The sequence below is a fragment of the Nymphaea colorata genome, chromosome 9, assembly GCF_008831285.2.
Source record: "Nymphaea colorata isolate Beijing-Zhang1983 chromosome 9, ASM883128v2, whole genome shotgun sequence".
NCBI lineage: Eukaryota > Viridiplantae > Streptophyta > Magnoliopsida > Nymphaeales > Nymphaeaceae > Nymphaea > Nymphaea colorata.
Window position 1 is genome coordinate 21,766,697 of NC_045146.1, and position 22,893 is coordinate 21,789,589.

Genomic DNA, 22,893 nt, shown 5'->3' on the forward strand with positions numbered 1-22,893 from the left:
TTAAGGCTCCACAAAACCGAGCTTGAGTAGCTCTGAAGCAATCAAACCTAGTTTGTTTAGTTATCGAGTCTAGCCCAACCGATTCATATCTTTATTTTAAAATTAAAATTTTAATATTTTAACCTTCTGTGATGCACCAAGAATTTTTAAATAACCCTTGGCAAGACACCAAATATATATATATACATTGAACATAGTCTGGTACAAGGATACATTTAAAACCTGTTTTTTTATATATATATAACTAGGCCTGTTTAGATACTTAAGCATCCAATCGTATCTAATCCAGTGTTCGGACATATAGGTAGATCCGATCTTTAATCAAACGAACGACCTTCGATAGGTTGGGTTCTCTTCATTCTCACGTCGTCATTGTGCATTCGCAAGTCATAGTTTCCCGCCTCCATCTAGGGCACACGCTTAAAAGCCTCGGATCTGTTATCCCATTGATTTGAGGTCGTTTCCAATGATTTCATATCCCCGATCCACCAAGACCAAGTTCCTAGGAAAATCTTGATCAAATTTTGCTCAAATCAAGATACCAGTTCATAGTCAGTACTGGTAACTCCTAGATCGAATCAGGACAATGGCCATGATCAAATTTTCACAAAGATGTTGGAAGATTTACAACATTGATTTGATAGACAGCGACCTGTACACCATGTTTATCCTGATGAAAAGGATATGCCTTTTGACGTGCAAAGGTTCGGCTTTTTCAGGAAGATTGACTTTTGAAATGCAATAAATGAAAGATGGATCGATATATCATACGACAAAACAGAAACATGAATGGTCCTCTGGGCATTAGATTTCGGCAATTAAAACATTGATTATCATGAAATAAATCACTGCATTGATACAGCAAATTTGATTAAAATTAACACTTGTGGAAGGAACTCTGGAATGCTGGTGCACCAATGTACAGATGTGTCTACAAGTTTCCAATGGATGAAACCATCCCCACAAGAGGTCAGAACAGCCTTCATCTTGGCTGTTGAAGAGAATCCCTAGAAGCAAAAAAAAACTGGATGCAAAAGGGCAAGGTGACCAGATATGCAAGCTTCATCGTCTTCTTCTGTTTGAGAGAAAGTGAAGCATGCAGTATTCGAATGACCACGATAAATGGCCTTTCAGAATTTCACTCAACGTGGCCAGGGGCTGCCACTGTGAAAACCACGCAAATAACTATCAGAAATGTCACGTCAATTTCTCAATTTCAGGGAGCCGGATAACTTATTAAAATATCTGGTTCTACTTAGTTACCTGGATGAGGAACATTCACAAAAAAAAGATTTCCCTTGAACAGGAAAGTTTTTCTTACATGTGAAACATTCAAGGAGCTGTACTATTATTCCATGAAATATTTTTTAAGTGATGGAAAGATGGAAATGCTGACAATGTCATCCTGTTCGTGCTATCAACATCCGACTGCCTTCAGGATAAACAAGGGTGACAAAGCCTGATTCCAGCACGCAGTTCCAACTTACAGTGATGGACCCATCGACTCACCGTAGGAGTAAAACTGTAAAACTCAGGTCACTCCCAAGCTATTACCCATATCCATAATGACAAGTAAAGAGGCAGATAACATATTTCAAAGAGCAGTAGCCCATTTTGCAGAGAAGTTCCAAAAGCATGAACTGAAGGATCCAGAAACTGCTTTATAAAGGCATTGCATCAAGTTCTATCATGTCAGTGCACAAGAAAATTATGGTGTACAAAGTCCAACCCTACAAGGAAAGCAAGTCCACTCAGTAGCCCTTGTTTCCACGTATTCGAGCACGCATGTCAACCTGGAACAACATCCAAAGGCATAAGCTGCTGCAGACAAAACCGTTAAAAAAAAAGGAAGTCTCTTTAACCAAGGAATATTTTCTATTGCATGTCTTTTTCACTTCATCCTAACAGATCACGGGCTATGTCTTTTAAAGTTTCTAACAAAACCACCTGTTCCACAAGCTCAGATATGGCAAGTAGACATCTTTCACTAGCATCCTATGAGGTCTTCCCTCTTAGCTGTCTCATCTTCAGCTCCGGCTTCCTTGCTAGACTTGCAACCCTTATGTTTTGCTTTTACCTCACCAACCCCTAAACTTTCCCTTCAACTCTATATAGCGTAGATAAAAATGACCGTATTTGAGTTTTTTCACGTTCCAGAATATCTTAGTGTCTGCAGTCATATGCCAAATAACAAGATTCATTAACTATTTCATTTTCCACATTCTTGACCAATTAGGATGGCAACGGAAAATTATCCCCCATCCATGGGACCACGTTCCTTGATAATTGCATCATGTTCAGCGCACGAGGTCAGGAAGTTAAATCATTAATTGGACTAAAATTGACCAAATGAGTGACACATAGACATGTCAAACTGGAAGCTTGAGTTCATCATGTTAAGGCTATACATACACCCCCAACAAAATCATGTACGTTCTTTATCAGTAATATGAGCTTGCAGAATCGTGTGCACCAACAATAGGGTTTGTAAGAATTCATACATGTATTCCTACACATGCTAGTATGGAGGAAATGAGTAACTGCAACAGGACCTAAGCATACAGAAGCAGGAATTAGACCTTCATAGACGTAAAATTCAGATGATCTTACCAATCCTTAAATGACTCTTATTTCATTAGGAAACTATGCAATGCCAGATATGGGAAGATCATAACAATTGTCACCAACAGTTGACATTGTTATAACATGCGCCTCCTGGCAGGGAAAATCTGGTATTTCATTCTCTTGAAGCTATAGGTTTTTGTTTTTCATGATTCTTGTTTGTCTGTTGAATAGTACCTCCCCTCTCCACCACCAAACCCAATCCCCCCACCCTAAAAAAAAAAAGAAAACCCATAACACAGTCAACACTTCAATTTTGCAGGAAAAACAATAGGAAACAGCATGAGAATAAACAAGAACAAAGTAATGACAAAGGAACCAAATAAGAGTGCCTGAAAAGCCAATCAGAACTAGCGAATAATACCTCAAGAATAAGTCAAAAAGAAAAAGAGTTCCATTACAAACAAATGCATGGTAAGGTTGGCTACTCTTGAGCCAATGCATCAGAGAACTCTATAATTAACTTGAAGCGTTTTAAACAACTACATCTAACTATAACAGGAAAGCGCAAAAAAGTGAATACCTGGCCTCTTTTGCAATTGAAGTACGTTTCTCTCAAACCAATACACTCGCTGGGAATACTGTTGTCTTTGGCGCATTCCCTGTATGGGCGCTTCTCAACCTAGTCCATCCAGTTCACCGAAAATGAACCTCATTAACAGAAAAAACAACATTTAAAGAAGAAATCGAAATAATTTTTTCTTCAACTTTCTTAATACAAATGTTATATGAAGAAGAAAGATGTTAACTACCGCATAACACGAAAGGAAAAGATACACAATATCATGCAAAGTATCACTACTTCGAGATCGAAACCATTTATCTTTCATGTTCTCTTTTTCTTTGCTGTATTCTGATAGTCCATGATGAAATCATGTTCAGAAAAGCAAAGAAAGCAAGCCAGTGTGGTTCGACGATCCTTTTTTTTTTTTTTAATTGCTAGCTAATTCTACTGTAGCAGATATTACCTTTGCCTCATGGGAAGCAGAAAGAACGATGATTTCATGGTGAACACTCAGCAATATGACAAGAATTCAACTACAACAACAGTTGTGTTAGTCAGAGAGAGAGAGAGAGAGAGAGAACCTTAACGCAGTCTGTCTCGCTAAGACATTTCACAAGCTCCATTGCCAAACCTTTGCACGACTTCGACATCCTGCTCACTCTCTTCTTCCTTTTGTCTATCCGCCAACTCGTTTCTTCACAAAAGCGAAACAACCAAAGTTATCAACGACATGTTTACAAACCCGCGTTCGTCAAACCAAACAACTATAGATGAATAACAACTACCAAATTCTAAAGCCCAAAATTCCACTTGATCCACTTGGGGAAAAAACGGACTCACACGGCAACAAGGTGCTCATTCTTTTAGGCGTCAATTTACTCAATTATCATGTCTTCCTTGCACGGATGAGTTAACACAAGAACGGCTATCCGGCGAAGCAAAAGAATCAGAGATTCTTCAAATTCAGGCATCGACGGTAAGTGGACAATAACCAACCAAATCTGTAATGCGTAGTAAGATAACTTACAAAGTGTTCTTCAAGGGTCCCCTTTTTCTATACATGCAGGAAACATCTCCGGCTGAAAGAAGGACGGCGAGTTGACTGACAGGTGACCGACCGATCTCTCTTCGAACAGAGGAAGGGAGGAGGGCAGCAATCAAGCGATCGATCGATCTCTCCCTCTCTCGATCTGCGGAGGGAAGAAGGGAGGCAGGGTAAGCGGCCGGAACCGGAAGGCGCCGTTGCAACATTATTACTCCTTTTCAGTGGGCAAGGAGGGAAAAGAAATTCCGGGTGGAGACCAAAGTTGTATCGATATTTCAAAAAAGAGGCTGCTCTCTGGAAAAAGGGAAAACCTGCTAATTGTCACTTTTTTGCAAGAATCCCCGCTTTTACTTTTTAGTCGGTGGACTTCTTATCGTTCTTGTTTAACAGTGCAATCGAGCGTAACGGTCTTATCCATTTAAGGGGTCTGAAGTTCCAATTATATGCTCATTGTGATGTTCCAATTATGCTAACAAATTGAAACCTGGAATTTTTTTTTTCATTCTAATTTAAAGAGGTCTGGCAGTAGTGAGTTCACCAGCAGAACGTGTTTAAAATTTTTTTGTCTTCTTAAGAAAAAAAAAAATCATATTTTTCCTTATGTGCCTTGTAATTTATCAGGTTTAACTTGAAAAATAGATATGAGAGAGCAAGCACTTATTTTCAGATAAAGTGATGATCAGGCAAAATTCAGATTCACAGGATCACATTGAAGTCCAATCTTTTGCATATAGGATCCATGTTCCTTAACTTTATCATGAGTAGGATTAGTACAAATTAAACAGGCAAAACAAAAAGTTTGGATCTCATCTCCATAATTAAGAGCAGTAGAAAAATAAGCACTCATCCTATTTAAAAAAGAAAACATACTTAATTTCTTTTCACATGGCACATTTCCTTGGTCAAGTGTAACAAACAACAAAAGGCAGAAAAACAAGTTTGCCCTGTATCAATGGATGACCATTTTCCTAGGTCATGTCATTCTCACGCCAAAACAAGATCCAACATCGATAAGTAAATTTCCCACCTCCCTGGTGTGATTGCTTTCCTTCAAAATTTTGATAATATCAGTAGAGTAGCGGAGCTACTATGTGCAGTGTTATCTGTATTGAATGATACAGACCTGTATCATACGATACGACTCATCTGAGTGAAGAAAATCCATACGATACTGGTTTGATATATCTTATGATACACATGATATACCCCCCGTATTTTACAACACAGGTTAAAATTTAAAAAAGGGGCCCAAGGTCCCTTTTTGCTTCATTCTTTTAAACCGAAACCCTATCTCCTTCTCTCTAAACTTCTCTAAAGCTTATGAGAGAGATAAATTTTGCTGGTTTCTTCAAAAAATCGCTGATTTTAGGAAGAAAACATTGATCTGATGAACTCACGCTGTTGTTTACTAAACTCTACAACACTCTAAAAGTTTAAACTAGTACGTGATAGATGCCCTTTAAACTTGTGATAGATTGTGAATGTTAGAAGATATTATTTTTAATCTCTTAATCTTACTTTTCTATGCATGCCTATGGTTTATGAATGATGAATGATGAGTCAATATATATATATATATATATATATATATATATATATATATATATATATTTATGTGTGATGAGATTTTAAAATGAAATACATTATTCTTAATTTTTCTGATTTTTAGTTTTTTCTTGATTTTTTCTTATTTTTCATGATTTTTATTAATTTTTTTAGTATTTCTAATTTTAAAAAAAAAATCAATTTTACAATACGTGTGTTACATTTAGATATGTTACGATACAAAAACATGAACCGATACGCCACTAAAAACATTGAGTGAGTGACTGCCCAAGCCAGCCCTTGAATTGGATTGGAAAGATCATGGGCCGCTTGGTTCCTGTCCTGGAGCTGAATGTGAAAGCCTGTCTTCTCATTATCTTCCCTCCTTCGATTGCCTTCCACCTGCGCATTTCAAATGATCAAACAGATGCATCATACGATACGTGCACGGACACACTTACACAAATAACAAAACAACAAACATGAGAATGACTACAAGCAGTCTAATCAGCTTTATTATATCCTAGATGATTCTTGTTGAAGGCATATATTTATTTAGAAGAACAATTATGTTCTTGAAAAAACAAAAATACTGTATTTTTAACACGTATTCTAGGAACATATATTATCGTCTCAATGTGCTTCTTATTCAACACCGGCCAAAAAAATTTTGTAGTTAGATCATTGACAGTTTGTCCCTGTTAACTTGTTTAAAAGAAGTCCTTATATTGGAGGACAAGTAAATTGTGCCATCTTATCCAATCCACCTGCTTCAAAATAACTGTTGCAAGTTCTTGAATCTCTTGATACTCTTAGTCTTGGTTTTGATCATACAGTAACACAATATAGTATCTGAGATAGAGCCAAGGTGGGTTTAATGAAATTCACATTTTGTCGTCTTCTCTCTCTCTCTCTCTCTCTCTCTATATATATATATATATATATATATATATATATAATGCTCATCTAGGCCTTGAATGTTCTTGGTGTCTTATATATATGTTTTATCATGGATGCAAGCATAGGTTTGCAGATTAACTTACCTGCATAATAACACCATTAACGAATATAAAAGATGGAGAAGAGACATCATGACCTCGGATGAAGATTAATTGAGATAGAACTTATAAATCTAGGGATGTGCACACGTGCATAATAGAGAGAGAGAGAGAGAGAGATTGTACATCAAATTTTTGAGTTCCTCCTAAATGGCATGTTACTAAAATTTATCTCAAATGTACACAATGGACTCGGTTTTTGCACTAATGGCAGTATTATACTATCTCAACTTTCAACTTGATGATATAAGTCAATACTAGTTTAACTTTTTTCTATAGCTAAGTTATGAGAGCTATTTCTTTAAGTTGTCAGTGTACTCTAAGCAATATATTAACCATTAATTAGGATGCTGATCATTTGGAGCTATAATTTTTTTTATTGCAGGAGCCGAATAATACTTTCAAAGTTTTAATAGAAGCCAAAATATAATTTTTATTTATTTTTTTTATATAAGCTACATTAACCTCACCCTCTATGACTTCAATAACCTTGTCTACATCCACTTCATTAACCATATCCTTGGGAATAAGGAAGTCAATGGATCAGATATATCCTTAATCATATCCGATTTATCAGAATTGACATATTCGGATTCAAATTAGGATTCAAATTCGAACAAAGAAAAGTCATATCCAAATCTGAAATCTGATTTTACAATCTAAATCCGATTTTTATATTTATATCCGCATCTGAATTTTGAAGCGGATTTTGCCCATTTTCAAATTTTAATAGCATTAGACACATGATACTTGTCTAAAAAAGAATTCAATTTGAATCCGTACCCGAATCTGATAAAATATTTATGTATATTTATGTATATTCAAATCTGGTCGGATGCTATTTATTAAATTTAAATCTGATTTGATTTCTTAATTGGATATTAAATTTTTTTCTATATTCGATTTTTTTGAATTGAATCGATTGGATATCTTATTCAAATTGGATATATTGACATCCCAAATTGACATGCTTAGCACACAACTGAACCGACTTCAACTCTTCGACGACGACCAGATAGATACAAGAGTACCTAAAAGCCAAAAGTGTACATGCCAATCCTGGACTTGGATCATTTTTTTTACAGTAATGCTCCAGATTCAGATTTGCATGGCGCCGGAGGCTGGCCAGTAGAAGCAAGAAATATTAGCAGAGAAACGCGTGTCACAGTCAGTGGATTCCATTGCAGCTCGACCAAGGCAGCAAGCGTCCATCTCAAGTTAGCCATGGCTTTTACTGGATTCGACTATGACTTACTGAAAGTTGACAAACTTATCTCTGACTGATTGTTAATGACAAACGCATTCCTGCATTTTGCTCCAGTCTTTCAGAACGTTACGTGTTTAACAATTTAATGTATTAATTGAACTAAACAAGCATGGAACGAAACGGGTTGGTGGTGAATCGTACATAATTATCTTCGGTGATGCTAACTCAAATGGTTGTAATGAACTGCTACTGATGGTTAAAGCAGTAAAAAATTATTATTAATCTAGAGAGTTGCAAAGTTCCATTTGAACTTGTGACTGTAAGAGGGCAAGCATGAATGTGTCAATTTTCCGTAAGTCGAGACGAATTTGGTAAAATCTGAAAAGATTACCCATGTGGTAAAATACCATCCGCTGGTTTTGTTTTGGATAAAATAATAGTATTTTTGCCATTTAATTAAGACGAAATGCTAAATATTCAATAAAAATAACTTGGTTTTCAGTTTTTGTTGCAGAAGAGCGACGATCTCCCGGTGGATGATTCAATCATTGCGGTTACGTAGACGCTTGGTGCTCCCCTGCTTCTGCTTAATCCAAAACTAAAAGGCTCAGGTTTGTTTTCTTCTCCTTCTGAGTTCTGAGTATTTCGTTGTTGTTCTCTTTAATCGGAGGCAAGTGTACACTGGTCCCTGTTCTTCGTCTGTCCCTCTTTCTCTCCCTCAGAAAAGGGAAATAGATACTGAAAGAGAAGTACAATTGGTGCCAGAGCACCTAAGATCGATTTGATATCTTTGTTTTTGCTTTGTTGTTTTTGATGTTAGAGTTCAAGCTGTTTTCGGTTTGTTAGGAGTCTCCTCGACACCATACCGCTAATCCCGGAATTGGGTTTTTGACAAGGAGGAATTTTCCTGATGGGTAACGTGCATTTCATCTGTTTTAACCGAAACATGAAGATGGTACTTGTCGGTTCTGCGTTTCATTCTCTTTTGGCTTAGGGTTAGTTTCCTGGTGATAGAGTTCTTTCGGTCATTGGGTTGGGGATTTTGAGAGAAAGAAATGGCAGGGCGATTTCTTGCTTTCTTGTTCGTTATGATTCTTGGGAGTTTCCTTTGTTTTTCATACTTGTCTCGGTTTTTTAGCTAAGTTCAAGTATTTCCATTCTTTCTTAACTCTTTCGTACAAAAACGTGCCTTTATCAGGACTTGCTAATAAGAGGGGTTTTGCCTAAGCTCTTCTTGATGGTTTCCGTTTGCCTTGTCATGGAATTATGCATTTAATGCGAGTTATGAGTGAAGGAAGATAATCTGTAACTAGGCTGAAGAAATTGGGGTTGCTCTCTCTTACGAAGGTTATGATTCTAATGATTTAATTAATGTTTCTCAACGCAAGCAAAGGGGACTATGACTGGGGAAATCTGTTATTCGTATTTGTCATTTCTGTCTTGGTCCATAGATTGTCTACTTGTAGGCATCAATTAGTGTTTAACGTGCGTCAGATGACTGTTCGATTATTTTTAGCGTTGATCTATTTTTACTACATACTTTGCTAGCCTTGTTTAGATATGGGCTTCTGTTTTTTTGATGGCCGTTCGGCTTGCATTTTGAGAATGTAACTTACATGGATGCATGCTTATAACAAGCTTCGAGAATGTAATTCACTTGGATGCGCACTTATCCTCAAGCAAACTAGTTACTTGTTCAGGCATTATGAGTTTCTTTAATATAAATCCTGAGCTACAATTTTGTTCTGAGTTAATGCTTTATTTCATGAAGTTTTAGCTTTTATTTGTCTATTGACGGCACATGTTCCTCTAATGCAGCATTATCAGAATCAGCACAAGTCAGCCTGGATCAGCTGATTCAAATTGAATTTGGTGGCAAACTGATTTGTTTCTGTGGAGAGCTAATTCTTTAATTATTCTTTATACAACTTTCCATTTATCTTTTCAGAAAATTACTTTTGTAATATCTTTTGGGTGATTCAGAACTGGTTCAGCTGAATCGATGAATTGGCCAACTCCCTGATCAATAGCCCTGCTGGTTCGCTTCACAAACTGATTTTTGTGATACTATTCCGGTGGCCTTGACAGAAGTAAAGCTAGAGGAAAAAGAACTGATGGCAGAGTTGGTTGGACCACGATTATACAGCTGTTGCAATTGTCGCAACAATGTTGCTCTTCATGACGATATCATTTCAAAAGCATTTCAGGTGTTTTTTTTTTTGGGTTTATTGATGAAGCTGTATTTTTCTAGTCTCTTATCAGCATCTTCTCTGGTAGTCCTTTTTTTTTTCTTTGATCTTATAGAAAAGGTTGGTTTTTTTATCTTACAAGAAAAGACAGCGTCTATTTTCAGGACTCATAGCATCTAATGTCCCAGGGTCACATTTTTTGTCGGGTTGCATTTTTCAGAAACGAAGGCTAGTTGCATTGACTATTTGAAAAATATTTTCTAGGGAAGAAATGGCAGAGCATTTCTTTTTGCTCATGCAATGAATATAGCTACAGGGCCAAAAGAAGACAGGCAACTCATGACTGGGCTGCATACAGTTGCCGATGTTTATTGCTTTGAATGTCGAGAGATTTTGGGATGGAAATATGAACGTGCTTATGAAGAAACACAGAAGTACAAGGAAGGGAAATATATTCTGGAGAAGTCAAAGATCGTCAAAGAAAATTGGTAGCTTGTGATCTGGTTTGTGCACATGTCCATATTCCCTGTTTGCTGCTACACGGTGGCTTAGTTTGGTAACATGTCCTGTGTTCATCATGTACAGAAATGTTGATCCATTGGAAGGTTCAGCAATTGCTGATTGTCCATTCTCTGTTATTATGACGTGACTGTTTTCTAATTGTAACATTTGGCTGCAGTTCATGTTGATTGTTTGTGAGACTGGTTCAAGTGGCTGTCAATTGTATATAAGTTGAACTTCCAAATAAAGTGTGTTTATATCTTATGTGCATTTATTTTCTCTCTCCTATTGACTGACTAGTGAACTCCAAATGCCCATTTTAACAATTGATAACCTTTTCGTATGGGTTTTATATTGTTTTAGATGTTGTTCGCACATTCAATGAATCATTGTGGATTTCATTTCACTGGTTGATGGTGTGAAGCTTACTTATGTAGTGCTATTGGATTTTTCCCTTTTTTGTGTGTTTCATCCAAGAGAACTTTCTCTGAATAAATGCCATACACCCTACTGATTCCTTTATAGTTTATATTGATGGTGAAGATCATGTATTTGTCTGCACATGCAAATATCGATTCTGCTTAAAGGATAATTCTGGTGTATGTCTGCATATTGCTTATTCTGTTCTACGGATGTTGTTTTGTCCGGAAGGGTGCAGCTCTTCATGGTTAGTTATCTTGAAAATGTCGTAGGCTTTCTACCTTGTCCCCAAATGCAAGAAAGTGGAGAATTCTAGGAAATGCTTTGTTCCGATGTATATTTATGAGCATCTGTTGAACATGAAGTATCAAGACTGTTATTAGCATTGGTAGATTGTAAGGTGACCAGAGGTGGAGCCTTTTGGGGATGGGCCAGCGTATGAGTATCTTCACCTAGCTAATAAGAGGGTAACCATCCTAGGGAGACATCGTCTGCCGAGGACATAAAACCCCAAGGCCATTCTCCTGTCCCCCTTGGTCCTGCCATGTGTCAGCCTTCACAAAGGGTGAGTACCTATGGGATCCAAACCAACGAACTGCCTACCAGCCGCTTCTGACCTGACCAGGTGCACCAGGACAACCTAATCTAGTTTGGTAGCACTTTGATTAATTATAATGTAAGTTTATTGTGATGAATTCTATAGCTCTTTGGAGCTTCCATCTCTTGACATATTCACAGCATGCATATTCTACCACCGCACATAATTGCAAAAGATAGTTTAACAAGCTTCTTTGTGTATGGATGGTTCATCTTATGATCAGTATTTGCTACGCTGGGACATGCGTCCTGTGATGCTAGTGAAAGCAAAAGATGAATTTATGGGGGTATGATCGGTGCCTTGGCTTCCGAATAATCCTTCGTTTTAAATATAAGGAATTTTTGGTCTTGCGGGACTGAAAAGTCTAGTTGTGTCTGTATAATTCTTAAGTAGTTTACTGAGGGTTTTCCCACTCGTGATCAGTGTACAAATTGCAGTGAGTGTGAAAGGTCGCAGTGCTCATTGAGAATGTTTCCTATCGAATCAATGTCGAACATGAAGACTGGAAAAAATGCATGTGCACAATGATGCACGAAGAGTGGAATACTAGAAGAGGTGCCCCAAGGGTTTCACTGCCGCTCCCAAGAGAATTCAGGTGTGATTCCTCTTGAAAGTTACAACCTCATTGAAAATAAGTGAACGATATCGAATTGCTTGAGATTATGATGCCCTCAGTATCTACTTTGACATTGCATGTGGCCATAAAGAGGTGGAAGGAAGAAACTTTTGTACTCTTTTTCATGTTGACACTTTCTAAATGGGTGGCTTGACCATGGAGCATGCTGAGCATTTGGAACAAGATCAGGTACAGTGGCTTCATTATGTAGAAGCAAAGAGTTCGACGTCATAAGCACCAAACATGCTTGCACTTCATCAGAATCCAAATTTGAGCTTTCAACTTGAATACAGCAAGAGACATACTTTTAGCTGTTCATTGCTCGGTTTTTCTGTTTTCTCATTAACTTTCTGGTGTTTGTGCTATCGTTGTGCCAGCGGGCGAAATAAAATGTCGTCTCCATTGTTTTCAATCCTCTCCGGACAGGGAAATCGATGTCAAACTTTATCACTTGGGCAAAAGGCCAAACTGAAGATGACCTTTTCTTTTTTTCTATCAAGGAGTGTGATATAACTGGTCGGGGTGAGGAACTCGCAGACATCACATCCTTGTTTCAAGTGTTGTGGGTGCTACTCTTCTAGGCTGTAAAAGATGGAGAATGCTCCGTCGAGCACGTGGTGGCCCACTGTCCACCTACGTCTCAACAGAGCTGGGCTGCCCAAGACCCTCAAGGAAGGAGGAAAAGAGGTCGGTTGTTATCCTCCTGCGCACCTGAATGATAATCTTTCTTAGTTGCACAAGTGAGTTGCCTTCCTGTCTTGAATATTGGTCGTTTTGATCTGTGTATAAAAGGCCAATCCATGGCTCATAGTGATCATTTTGTTGAACTGCCTCAAGGCCTTGGCATTCTTCCGACTGGCGGTGTTACTGTTGTCTGATGTCTCCTTGATTTGTTGTGGTCAGGGGCTGGCAGGGGCAAAAAAACAAAAAATTACATGTAATTTTAACATTTTTTATTTAGCCTATAAAAATTTTAAAAAGTTATATTTTGACTTGTTAAACTTTTGAAATTATAGTTTGATCTCTTAATAAAAAAAATTCTCTTCTCCACTCCTGGTTGTGGTGGTCATTGTTAGCTTTAGATCTTGCGTTTTGCTTCCCTCCAACAATGTTAGATATGTTCTGAAGGGCAAAGAGACAAATCCTATTTTGAATCTTCATCAGGTCCATTTCCCTCCTTAATCCCATTAAAGCAAGAAGCGACATCCATGGGGATTGAACTGAGGCTACCCTTTTGACGGCTATTTACCAGCCTTACTGCACCGAACTTCAAAAAGTATCCGAGCCAGGATCCAACTTGTGGAACGTACCACATGGCTCGAGCTCTTGTCGGGCCTTGCCTCCGCATTTTTGAGATTTCTACCTCCTATCAAGTCCCAATTCTTGAAATTTGAAACAAGGCCACCGTTTAGATCTAGGCATTATCAAGTCTGCTCTAGTCAGCTGATGTTTTTTCGGGTTCTGATCAGATGCGGACTCGTGGTTAAAGAAAGACTGCATCAATTGAAGTTATATGACAGCCAGATTCAGGACTAATCAGAGTGAGGAATGCAAAAGCGTATCATCATTTTAAAAACTTCAAAAGCCTATTACTGACAAGATTCCGGGTTTTGCTTGCAGTTTTCGTAACTTAATTCAAATTAGACAGACATCTAACTCTCTCTCTCTCTCTCTCTCTCTCTCACACACACACACACACAAGAGTAAGCATGACAAACAAGCCCCCCCTACAAGGATATAACATAAAAGCACTATAAAATCCAAAGAATTGCCCCCTTGAGAAAATGAGGAATCCCATAAACATAAAGAAGCCGTGCCCCCTCCAATAGCGGAGCCATAGTATGGCTGGTGTGAGCCGGTTTCTCTATGGCTCTTGTCATGGCCCTGTTTTTCATTGCTCATCTATGGTGATGAACTCTATCTAGCTAGTGACAGCGTCCCCCCCAAAACATCCCACCCACGTCCTCTCTTTCTCTCACATGGAAGACTCAACAACCAAGAGGAGAACACAAAGCGATGACCCAATAAACGATTTACCAGAGGCCATTCTTATTGTCCACCAAAGAGGCGGTGAGGAGATCCCTCCTTTCCTGCTCCTGGAAACTATTAGGTGTTGCGTCCGCAAGCTCAATCTCGATCACGAACTCGCCCCACATCCCGATCTTGATACCTGGTGTCTCGTCACGACGGAAACGAAATCGAGATGGGAGGGAAATGCCCACCAAATCCTTCTTTCTCATTGCGGCTCCATCGACAGTTGCCGCATCGTTCCGCCCTCTTGTCACGCCACAAAGGATTTCAGCCACATGGATTCCATCTTAGAAATCCTCATTCAAAAGGGAGCTCGAAAGCTTGGATTTCTTAACTACGGCGGTTTTGCTTGCCCTCTTCATCCTTGTCTATTTGGTTATCGATCACAGGAGATATTGAAGTTCAGGGGATGCGAATTTGATTGTCGCTTCGAGTTTGGTAGTCCCACCAATCTGCGTTCGATGGCGCTTCAGAGTGTCAAGCTTGACGAGGAGACGATCCGGAGGTTGGTAACTAAACGCGGGTTTCTGGAGGATTTAGCTTTAGATCATTGTTGGGGGAGCTTGCTTCTCGAGATTCGAGCCCGAGTCTCTGGTTAGACTGAGCCTGGCAGGTTCAAATGGAGTTAAGAAGATTGTAGTTGAGGCACCCAAGCTTTCAGAATTGTCGATGAGTTCCGGGGTCCAATTGCAGGAATTTGAGATTTCTGCAGAAAACTTGAGCTCCTTCTCTGCTTCTACTTACCGTCACTCACAGGCTGATTTCTGTGGAAGTGAAACGATAGAAAGTCAGGTCGAGGCCTGAGTATGATAATCAAGAATGTGGCCCATGTTTGTACCCTCAACCTCAGTCGTTTTGAGTTCAAGGTATGGATTTTGATGTTTGAGGATTGCTGCAATTATCAATGTCATATCATGCACGGAGCAATGGATAAATGCATTGTCACAGACAATTCTTCTACGGTAGTTGGTCTAAGTAATCAGCTGATTCAGATGATAGGAACACCAAATGATTGCATATTTGGAGTCAGTCAAATTAGATATTGTTTTCTAATCTTTAGACATTGAGCACTTTGGTTGCCTTCGGTAGTTATTAGTTCATAGCATGTCTGGTATATGAAAATAATGGAAGTTGATTCATTTCGTCTGCCTCAGCAGCTCACTTGAGGATGAATAGCTAATGCTTCCAAGTAATCCAGTTCCCTTGCTGCTGTTTTTCAGTGTTTGAGCGCTGGAAACATACCGAAATGCTTGCCTGCTATCTTCCCTAATATCAAGAAGTTAGTTGTTCAACTGATGCTGGACGAGCGACGGCGGATAAATCTTCTAGTTAGATTGCTCAAAAGCTGCGCTTGGCTGCAAGAATTGGAACTGGTGGTAATCACTCTATTTCTCATAAAATTGGACCAAATAGATCTTCATTATATTTTTCTCTATTGCATTTGTTTCTGCAAATATACTTTGCTGCTTGAACTATCAAAATAGGCATAACTAGGTGCTTGGCAACTGCAAATGAGTCTAACAAGTGTACTTCCCTTGATGGAATCAACTTAAGTGACCATTTTGTACAGATGGTATATTGGTTGGTTGAGCCGAGAGCGCAGTCTGGATGAACTTGGCTGATCCGTAATCCTTTCTGAGTAGGACAGAATACATGGACTTCTAGTACCGTAGAGCATATCACAATCCTCTAAAACATTTGACATTTTTTTCATACAAAAGTTACATTTGAAGACGTACATTTACTGCACTTTTAGGGCCTCCCATATGCAAGCTAGAGACTGATGTTTCCACCCTGAGAATTTATATTGGGATCTGGTTGTAATAGTAAGGATCATTTTTTATGTTTGTGTTTCTTAAAGCATATCCTCTCCCATTGCTGTACTCGAGCAGGCTTGCTTATGAAGAACTCTAAAAGCTCTCAAACATTGTGATGCATTCGCAGCCAACTTTGACTGACCAAACATCATTCCCACATTTTCTGACGACTTTTTGTTGTCGATGTCTTCTGAAGGAAATTTTTATGCCAAGACAAACGGTCAAACCTACGAATCTGGGCATATTCTCTGATTGACATGATCAAACTTCTACCCAAGAGATGAGATGTCTGCCAAAATTAGAATTGAAGTTCCACCTTGCAAGAAAAAGTTTGCTATTAATGACTTGGTCTCTTTGGCTTCTTTCTGTCAGACACTGGTTGATTATTCGGTGAAGAAACAAATGATGTGATATTTTGGAAAAGAAAGGGAAGCTTTTATTATCTTGACCACAACCTTGAACGAGTTCAACTGAGAACCCACTGTGGCGAATTTCAGTTTGGTTTTGCAGCATTCATCATCAAAAGTGCGGAAGTTCAAAAGAGTATGACCATTGGTGGACGCATTTATCCGGAACATGCAGAACCCGCAGAGAGGTTTTTATCATTGAGAAGGGCCTCTCCAGATGCTCAAATTATTATTCAACCCTAGTGGGTCTCCAGTCTTTTGACATCCTTTCTTGGATCCGAGAGGCTATTTCTTAAAGCTACGTATGCATAGGGGACCATCTGGCAATCACAAAACTCACAAGCTGTAAACTGTTCGAGAAAAACATCAAATTTTGATGTCACTATGATTTATCTGCTTGTGGAAACAACCATGTGATTTTTTCTTATTGATTAACGGGGAAAATGTTTGTGCGCACATGCACCGGATGCAATCAGCAAAAGTTACTGTAATATTAATTTACTGGCTTGCTTTTCTTCGTCTAAACCACGTGGCTATCACTACTCAACGTGTTTTTGCCGCCCTAGAGTCAAAATTAAAGAATATGACTCCATAATACCGAGCCCCTTAATATTTTTAAAATTTCTCCATCCCAAATACGAGGAAAATGCTTCTTGGAATTGATCCAGCACTACCACGATTTTTTCCCTTTTTCTTTTCTTTCTCACATATAGCTATCCTGGAGGGCAACAGATTAGGCATATGCTTCCTAAAGGCTTGTAGAAGCTGTTCAGATGGGAATAATGCACCACGATTTCAGAAAGTACATAAATGCCTCGTCATTATATCACAAGATCTAAAATAGATCTGCCTCAAAACTGGTTCACAAAAAGGTGAAAAAAACAATCTGTATATGTTAGAGAGAATTGGCAATGATGTCACCCCCTAGAAAGCAGGAGACGACAAAGGAAAAACGAAGAATATCAAGTCAAACTGTATCACATAGCTCTTCCTTGATTCTTTGTTGCCCACCTCTTCCTTGCCACCTTCAGTGCCTCCTCCCGCTGTCTTGAGAGTTCCCTAAATAACTGATGATACTGCATTTCAATCATATGTAACTCTGACTTCAACTCATCGTCTTCTTCCTCCAATGACAATGTCTCATAGCCTCGTGAGTTTGAAGTGTTGGAAATATTGATAAGATCATTTAGATTGCTGGGGGACAAATCAGGAACACGACCACCACTGCCGTGTTTGCTCACCTGGGGAACCAAATCGACTGCACTATAATATTCAGATGATACACCTGAAGCAAGAGAGTACTGGTCGTCTGCGGTAGCCAAACTTGAAGGCGAATCAAAGCCTCCATGGGACATACCATCCTCCAACTTTGTAAGTAGAGCAACTTCACCTGGCTGTACAGAATCCTCAGTGGAGTTAAGATCCAGGCAAGAACTGCCCAAGTCAGACTGGGATAGAACATCCTCCAAGCCCTTGACAGCCTTGTTTCCTCGGACAGCGTCCCATGAATCACCCAAGTAAAATCGAGCGTGGTCAGGCACTTTAGATTTCGTGTAGATGCAATTTAACCCGTTGACTGCGTGAACCATGCAAGATGGTTTCCACTCAGGCACTAACTTGGAGATCAGGAAATCAATGAACTCAGCAATAAACGTAACGTCCTGGTCCGAGAGGTCCAATTGCTCCACCATCTCACTGGCAACTGAAAGTGCGGTATCGCTATCAAGGTAAAACATGAAATGGACATTCTTCACTCGGCCTGCAGAAAGAGTCAATCACATGACAACACAGCTAAGAGTATAAATAACGTGAGTGTTGGCAAGAAGATAACTGGTGCAGATCATATTAAAACTTAACAAAGGTTGCAGAAATTATGTCTAATAACTTACCACAAAGGTCAGCTATCCGCAGATTCAATGAAACAGAATTAGCGTCACTTTTCTCCCCCTTAAGCTTGAATTCATGGTTCCTGTTAGATCTCTCAAATTCCAAGCATGGGAACCTTGGAGAAGCAGTGGTGTTCCTAGTATTAGCCCCCATGCAGGCCTGATAGTATTCATATTCTATATCCATTGACAGTGGGCCAGAATTTGCCTGAGCAACTGAAGTTCCATCCGAGAGAAAGGAGGACCGACCAAAACTTGATGTTTTGGATGTAACATTAGGTAACTGTAATGGACTGCGGACTTGCTCTTTTAGATCAACGCATTGAAGAAATGGGTCTTTCAATAGTTCTCTTGCAGGAGGCCTTTCTGATGCAGGAACTAAACATTTCTCAATAAGCATCTTCACATAAGGATCCTTAACTTTAGCTAAGGCTGCAGGTTTGATTCCCTGGAAGTGAGACAATGGTTCAAAACAAACATTATATGCAAACAAATCAATTTCACCTCACAAGCTAACTAACTTACAGAAGAAACTTTCTTATAAATCTGAGCAGGATTCCTGCATTCGCTGTAAGGGTACTCAAAAGTGACCATCTCAAGCAAGCACATGCCAAAAGAATATATGTCAACCAGTTCATTGTACTCTTCCTCGTAAAGCTCCGGAGCCATGAATTCAGGAGTCCCTGTAAAAGACATCACACATAGAAACAGAGCAACTAAAACCTAAAAGCATAACATCTTCTACCCAAACAAAAAGAAAAGGAAATGTTCATTACCAATCACACTGCGAGCACTTGGCTGCTGCATAACAGTTGCCAACCCAAGGTCTCCAATCTTTACTTCTCCATGGTTACCATTGACAAATATGTTATCGCATTTCAAATCTCTGTGAATGATGGGTGGATTGTGAGCATGAAGGTATTCTAGTCCGTGAAGAATCTGTCTAGCCCAATTCTTTATGGCCTTCATGTCAACATGTTTGTGCTTTTTACGGTACCTAGAATCATTTTGGGAGTGATCAAACTTGCCGACCTCACATATACCGTTTCTACCTTCGAACCAAGAAAGATTAAAAGCATAAAACTAACACAAGCTAAAGTTAACGAAGGACAAAAGAGGTATATCCCACTTACTGCCTCAAACTTCCAGAAGTAAACAACTCTGTAATTATGTTGATAGTCTTATTCTCCTCGTCAACCCAAGAGTTAAAAAATTTGATGATGTTATTGTGTCTAAGTGATTTCAGCAAATGCACTTCCGAATACAGTCTTTCCAAGTCCTCCGGTGACCGCAGGACATCACCTATTCTAACTTGGTTCCATGCCACTTCTATTCCATCAACTTCATCGAAAGACCTATATCTGAATACAATTGGTTAAGCTTCCAAATCTGACCTCTTAGTCGTTCTCGAAATAAACTACAAGGGAACATAAACAGAGAGACTTTTAAAGGATACACAGTCTTGAAAGCTCCTCTACCCAAAACTTCATTATACTGCTCAACAAAGAAACAACAACCGTAGAAAACAATTAGCGGTTACATACAAATTCATAACAAAACAATTCATCAGAAGAAAAGAAAACAAAGTGAGAAATAAGGCAGTCAAATAAAACTGGAATTAAATACCATCACAACAGTATTGCAGGAACAATTAAACAATCCGACTTCAACAAAATTTATGCAGAACCAATCCGAACTATAGAAACCAGTAACCTATCCACTTTCTTCTGGGCGCCAACAGATTAAAGCAATTACAGCTTCCCGGTCCTCTATAACAACGGCCGATCTAACGTACCCGGATGTATCGACCTGTGGGGTCCGTTTCGGCGATCTCGGTGTCGGGCGGCTCGGACAGTCCAGAATAGCGATCGACGGACGAGAAGCTGTTCAACCTGTCCATCTCGCTAGGGCCGCTCCTTGCCACCACCGTACCACCTACGAAGCCACAAATCCTCAGAGACGACCCTCAGACTCAGCCCGACGCCCCATCTCCGAGAAAGCTTCGGACGCAACGCAGAAGGAACCGCACGCCGGTCGGGATCGATACCTGCACCTGAGACCAACCCCACCGCTCAGCGACGACGCCGAATTCATGGCTTTTCCGCGCGCTCCTTCCATCCGACGCACACCCTTCACGGACGCACGCTAACCGGAACGCTCCCCTTGAGCCTCGTGCGCCATGGCTGCCATCGCTGAGCGGTGAGCTCCTAGAAACTAATCTCTACCATCCACTCAGAAACCACCTCTACAGAATGACGAATCAAAAAAACAACGAAGGGTCTACCCCCAATTAATGGCTTCGAGACCCCCTGATCGATCGAATGGGAGAAGGATCAGGAAACCCCCCCTCCCTCCCCCCCACCCAAAATTTTTGAGGCAAAAAGAAAATTTTGGGGAGCAATCTAGGCCTTAGTGGTGCTGTCAATGGCGCTGGAGCGCAGGACACGGCCGGTTGCAACAGTTGGATGGCGCAGACTCCTCTCCTCCTTCCTCTCTCTCTCTCTCTCTACCTCTCTGTGTTCATAGGAGAAAACCCAAGCCGCCAACCTGTTTTCCATATATAATCTATTCCCCCTATTTTCCACCGTTCCTGGCCTCTAAGTTACAGCATTTATTAATTCTTAATTCTTGTTTATATGAATTAAATATAAAACTGGGTACCTGAAAATGAAATTGGGAAGGCTTTAATATATTATATTGAGCTATATGTGCTTCAGAAAATTATTGAATTAGTTGGGTGCATATTAAATTAATGTGGTATATTTTTTAAATTTTAATTTGGACATTCATATGATTGGTGGGAGTTGATGAGGTAAGCTTTTGAATCCAAATTAGTGAAGGAAAGAAAGAAGATAACGCACGCCTTGCTTTTTGAATTATCCTTTTGTTTTCCAAAGCAACATTTGGTTGGATTTGGAAGACCTTTGATACTTGTGAGCATTATCTTAAAGCACTCAACTCTTCTATCCAAATGAGAAAGAACTTAGGGATATACTTGCAAATGGGGCAGATATAGCATCTTGGTTCTTATCACTTTTTAGATGTTTGAGATTCGATTCTGACTTGACCGAGCTGACTTTTTTGAATTGGGAAAATTTTTTATTCTCATAATTTTGAAAAAGAGATCGTTTTCTCCAATTTTCTTAGAAAATTACATGTTTCAACCGAGGACCTGAAGTGAATCTTTTAATTAATTTTAGACAATATAAAACTTTACCTGCAATTTTTTTCTCAATACTGTCCGTTATCATTAAACTATACCAAAAATGTCTCGAAGCTTTTCATGAAAAATAGAACCCGGGAGAAGATCAAAATGCATGTCTTTTTTTGAAATTGCGGGTACAGAAAGCTGACAATAAGATATGTAATAATTTAACACGTAGGGACAAATTGTTTTAAAAAATAATTAAAATCGACACATGACAACATTAATATCAATAAATGTGGGTTATGGGAATTCGTGAGAAGCAAATATTAAAGGGTTTTTGATAAATTAAAATTTGGTGTAATCTTCAAATTACCTTCAAATGAGGACTATAAGCTACGAAACTAGGAGAATCCAATAGCTACCGAATGTTAAGTGTTTTTACAACCTATAACAGCCAAATGTTCAAAGATAGAGTTAAGCGGTTCATACTTATGATGATCACAATCAACTTATGGGGAAAATGATATCTATTATCTCACGTCAACGGAACAAATTTTGACTTCATCTTGCATCAATTACTTTGAGTTTATCTCATCACTTAGTAGACATCGCCCTAACTTTCATTTATCTTGAAACGAACACGAGAAGATAAATCATGATTTTATTTGTTTGGACGAGATCTTCAAATGAAGGCTTGACTTCATGGTTTCCGAGATCTACACGGAAAGCCACATCTCCGATTTCATGGTTATCAAATAAGTGAATTAGAAATAATCTGTTATGAATTTGATTCCGAATCCGTTCAGTCGGATGTGGTGAGGAAATCCTTGATCAGATTGATGATCGGAAGGTCTCCCTCTCAAACAGACATTCTAGCTGGCCTCGGTTTATATGAAAAAAAGTCACGAATCAATTAGAAAAGAGAGAGCACTGCTAACATGGGAATTTTTCCAACAATCTTTAATATAAAACTGTTTAAATTTTCACACAAAAGGTGATAGAACAAGAACGACCTCCAAAGTGAAAACATAGGAAGCAGATTTTTCAGATTAAATGAAAGGAACGCTAAATTTTTCGAAAGGATAAGATAAAAAACTGCCTAATTATCAAATTTCTTGTTGCTACAGCCGAATAAAATTGTATATCTTTTGAGAAAAAGCAAAAAGGATGTTGAAAATCGGATCCATATTTAATGGATTTTGATCCACGTACCGGGGCTAGGGAATAGGGATACCAAGATGGACGACGAGGAGCACGTAGTACCGATGAGGAGCGATCGATTGAACCCAGCTGGCTCA

General features: G+C 39.1%; 4 protein-coding genes across 6 annotated transcripts; 2 read left to right on the forward strand and 2 right to left on the reverse strand.

The window, feature by feature from the left end:
• Positions 1 to 1,636: 1,636 nt before the first annotated feature.
• Positions 1,637 to 4,377, reverse strand: LOC116260037 (uncharacterized). Of its 2 annotated transcripts, none has more exons than XM_031638109.2 (4): positions 4,155 to 4,377; positions 3,709 to 3,821; positions 3,146 to 3,244; positions 1,637 to 1,793 (listed from the first exon to the last, which is right to left on the reverse strand). In XM_031638109.2, exons 2-4 carry the CDS (start codon positions 3,775 to 3,777, stop codon positions 1,752 to 1,754), a joined length of 210 nt encoding a protein of 69 aa, XP_031493969.1. In that variant the 5' UTR covers positions 3,778 to 3,821; positions 4,155 to 4,377; the 3' UTR covers positions 1,637 to 1,751. The 2 variants fall into 2 exon arrangements, with proteins under 2 accessions (XP_031493969.1, XP_031493970.1); XM_031638110.2 differs by lacking the exon at positions 4,155 to 4,377 and adding an exon at positions 3,968 to 4,086.
• A 4,061-nt stretch (positions 4,378 to 8,438) lies between these two features.
• LOC116261489 (protein yippee-like At4g27745) lies at positions 8,439 to 10,946 on the forward strand. Of its 2 annotated transcripts, XM_031640271.2 has the most exons (4): positions 8,439 to 8,593; positions 9,801 to 10,189; positions 10,436 to 10,674; positions 10,757 to 10,946. In XM_031640271.2, the coding sequence occupies exons 2-3, from the start codon at positions 10,097 to 10,099 to the stop codon at positions 10,661 to 10,663; spliced, it is 321 nt and encodes a 106-aa protein (XP_031496131.1). In that variant the 5' UTR covers positions 8,439 to 8,593; positions 9,801 to 10,096; the 3' UTR covers positions 10,664 to 10,674; positions 10,757 to 10,946. The 2 variants fall into 2 exon arrangements, with proteins under 2 accessions (XP_031496131.1, XP_031496130.1); XM_031640270.2 differs by having other exon boundaries at positions 10,436 to 10,946.
• A 3,194-nt stretch (positions 10,947 to 14,140) lies between these two features.
• LOC126410369 (uncharacterized) lies at positions 14,141 to 17,269 on the forward strand. The gene is made up of 2 exons (XM_050079520.1): positions 14,141 to 14,842; positions 15,558 to 17,269. Exons 1-2 carry the CDS (start codon positions 14,286 to 14,288, stop codon positions 15,562 to 15,564), a joined length of 564 nt encoding a protein of 187 aa, XP_049935477.1. The 5' UTR covers positions 14,141 to 14,285; the 3' UTR covers positions 15,565 to 17,269.
• An 85-nt stretch (positions 17,270 to 17,354) lies between these two features.
• Positions 17,355 to 20,972, reverse strand: LOC116260364 (probable serine/threonine-protein kinase WNK6). The gene is made up of 7 exons (XM_031638659.2): positions 20,243 to 20,972; positions 19,904 to 19,941; positions 19,581 to 19,808; positions 19,224 to 19,444; positions 18,973 to 19,130; positions 18,451 to 18,895; positions 17,355 to 18,320 (listed from the first exon to the last, which is right to left on the reverse strand). Exons 1-7 carry the CDS (start codon positions 20,345 to 20,347, stop codon positions 17,539 to 17,541), a joined length of 1,977 nt encoding a protein of 658 aa, XP_031494519.1. The 5' UTR covers positions 20,348 to 20,972; the 3' UTR covers positions 17,355 to 17,538.
• Between the last annotated feature and the right edge of the window lie 1,921 nt (positions 20,973 to 22,893).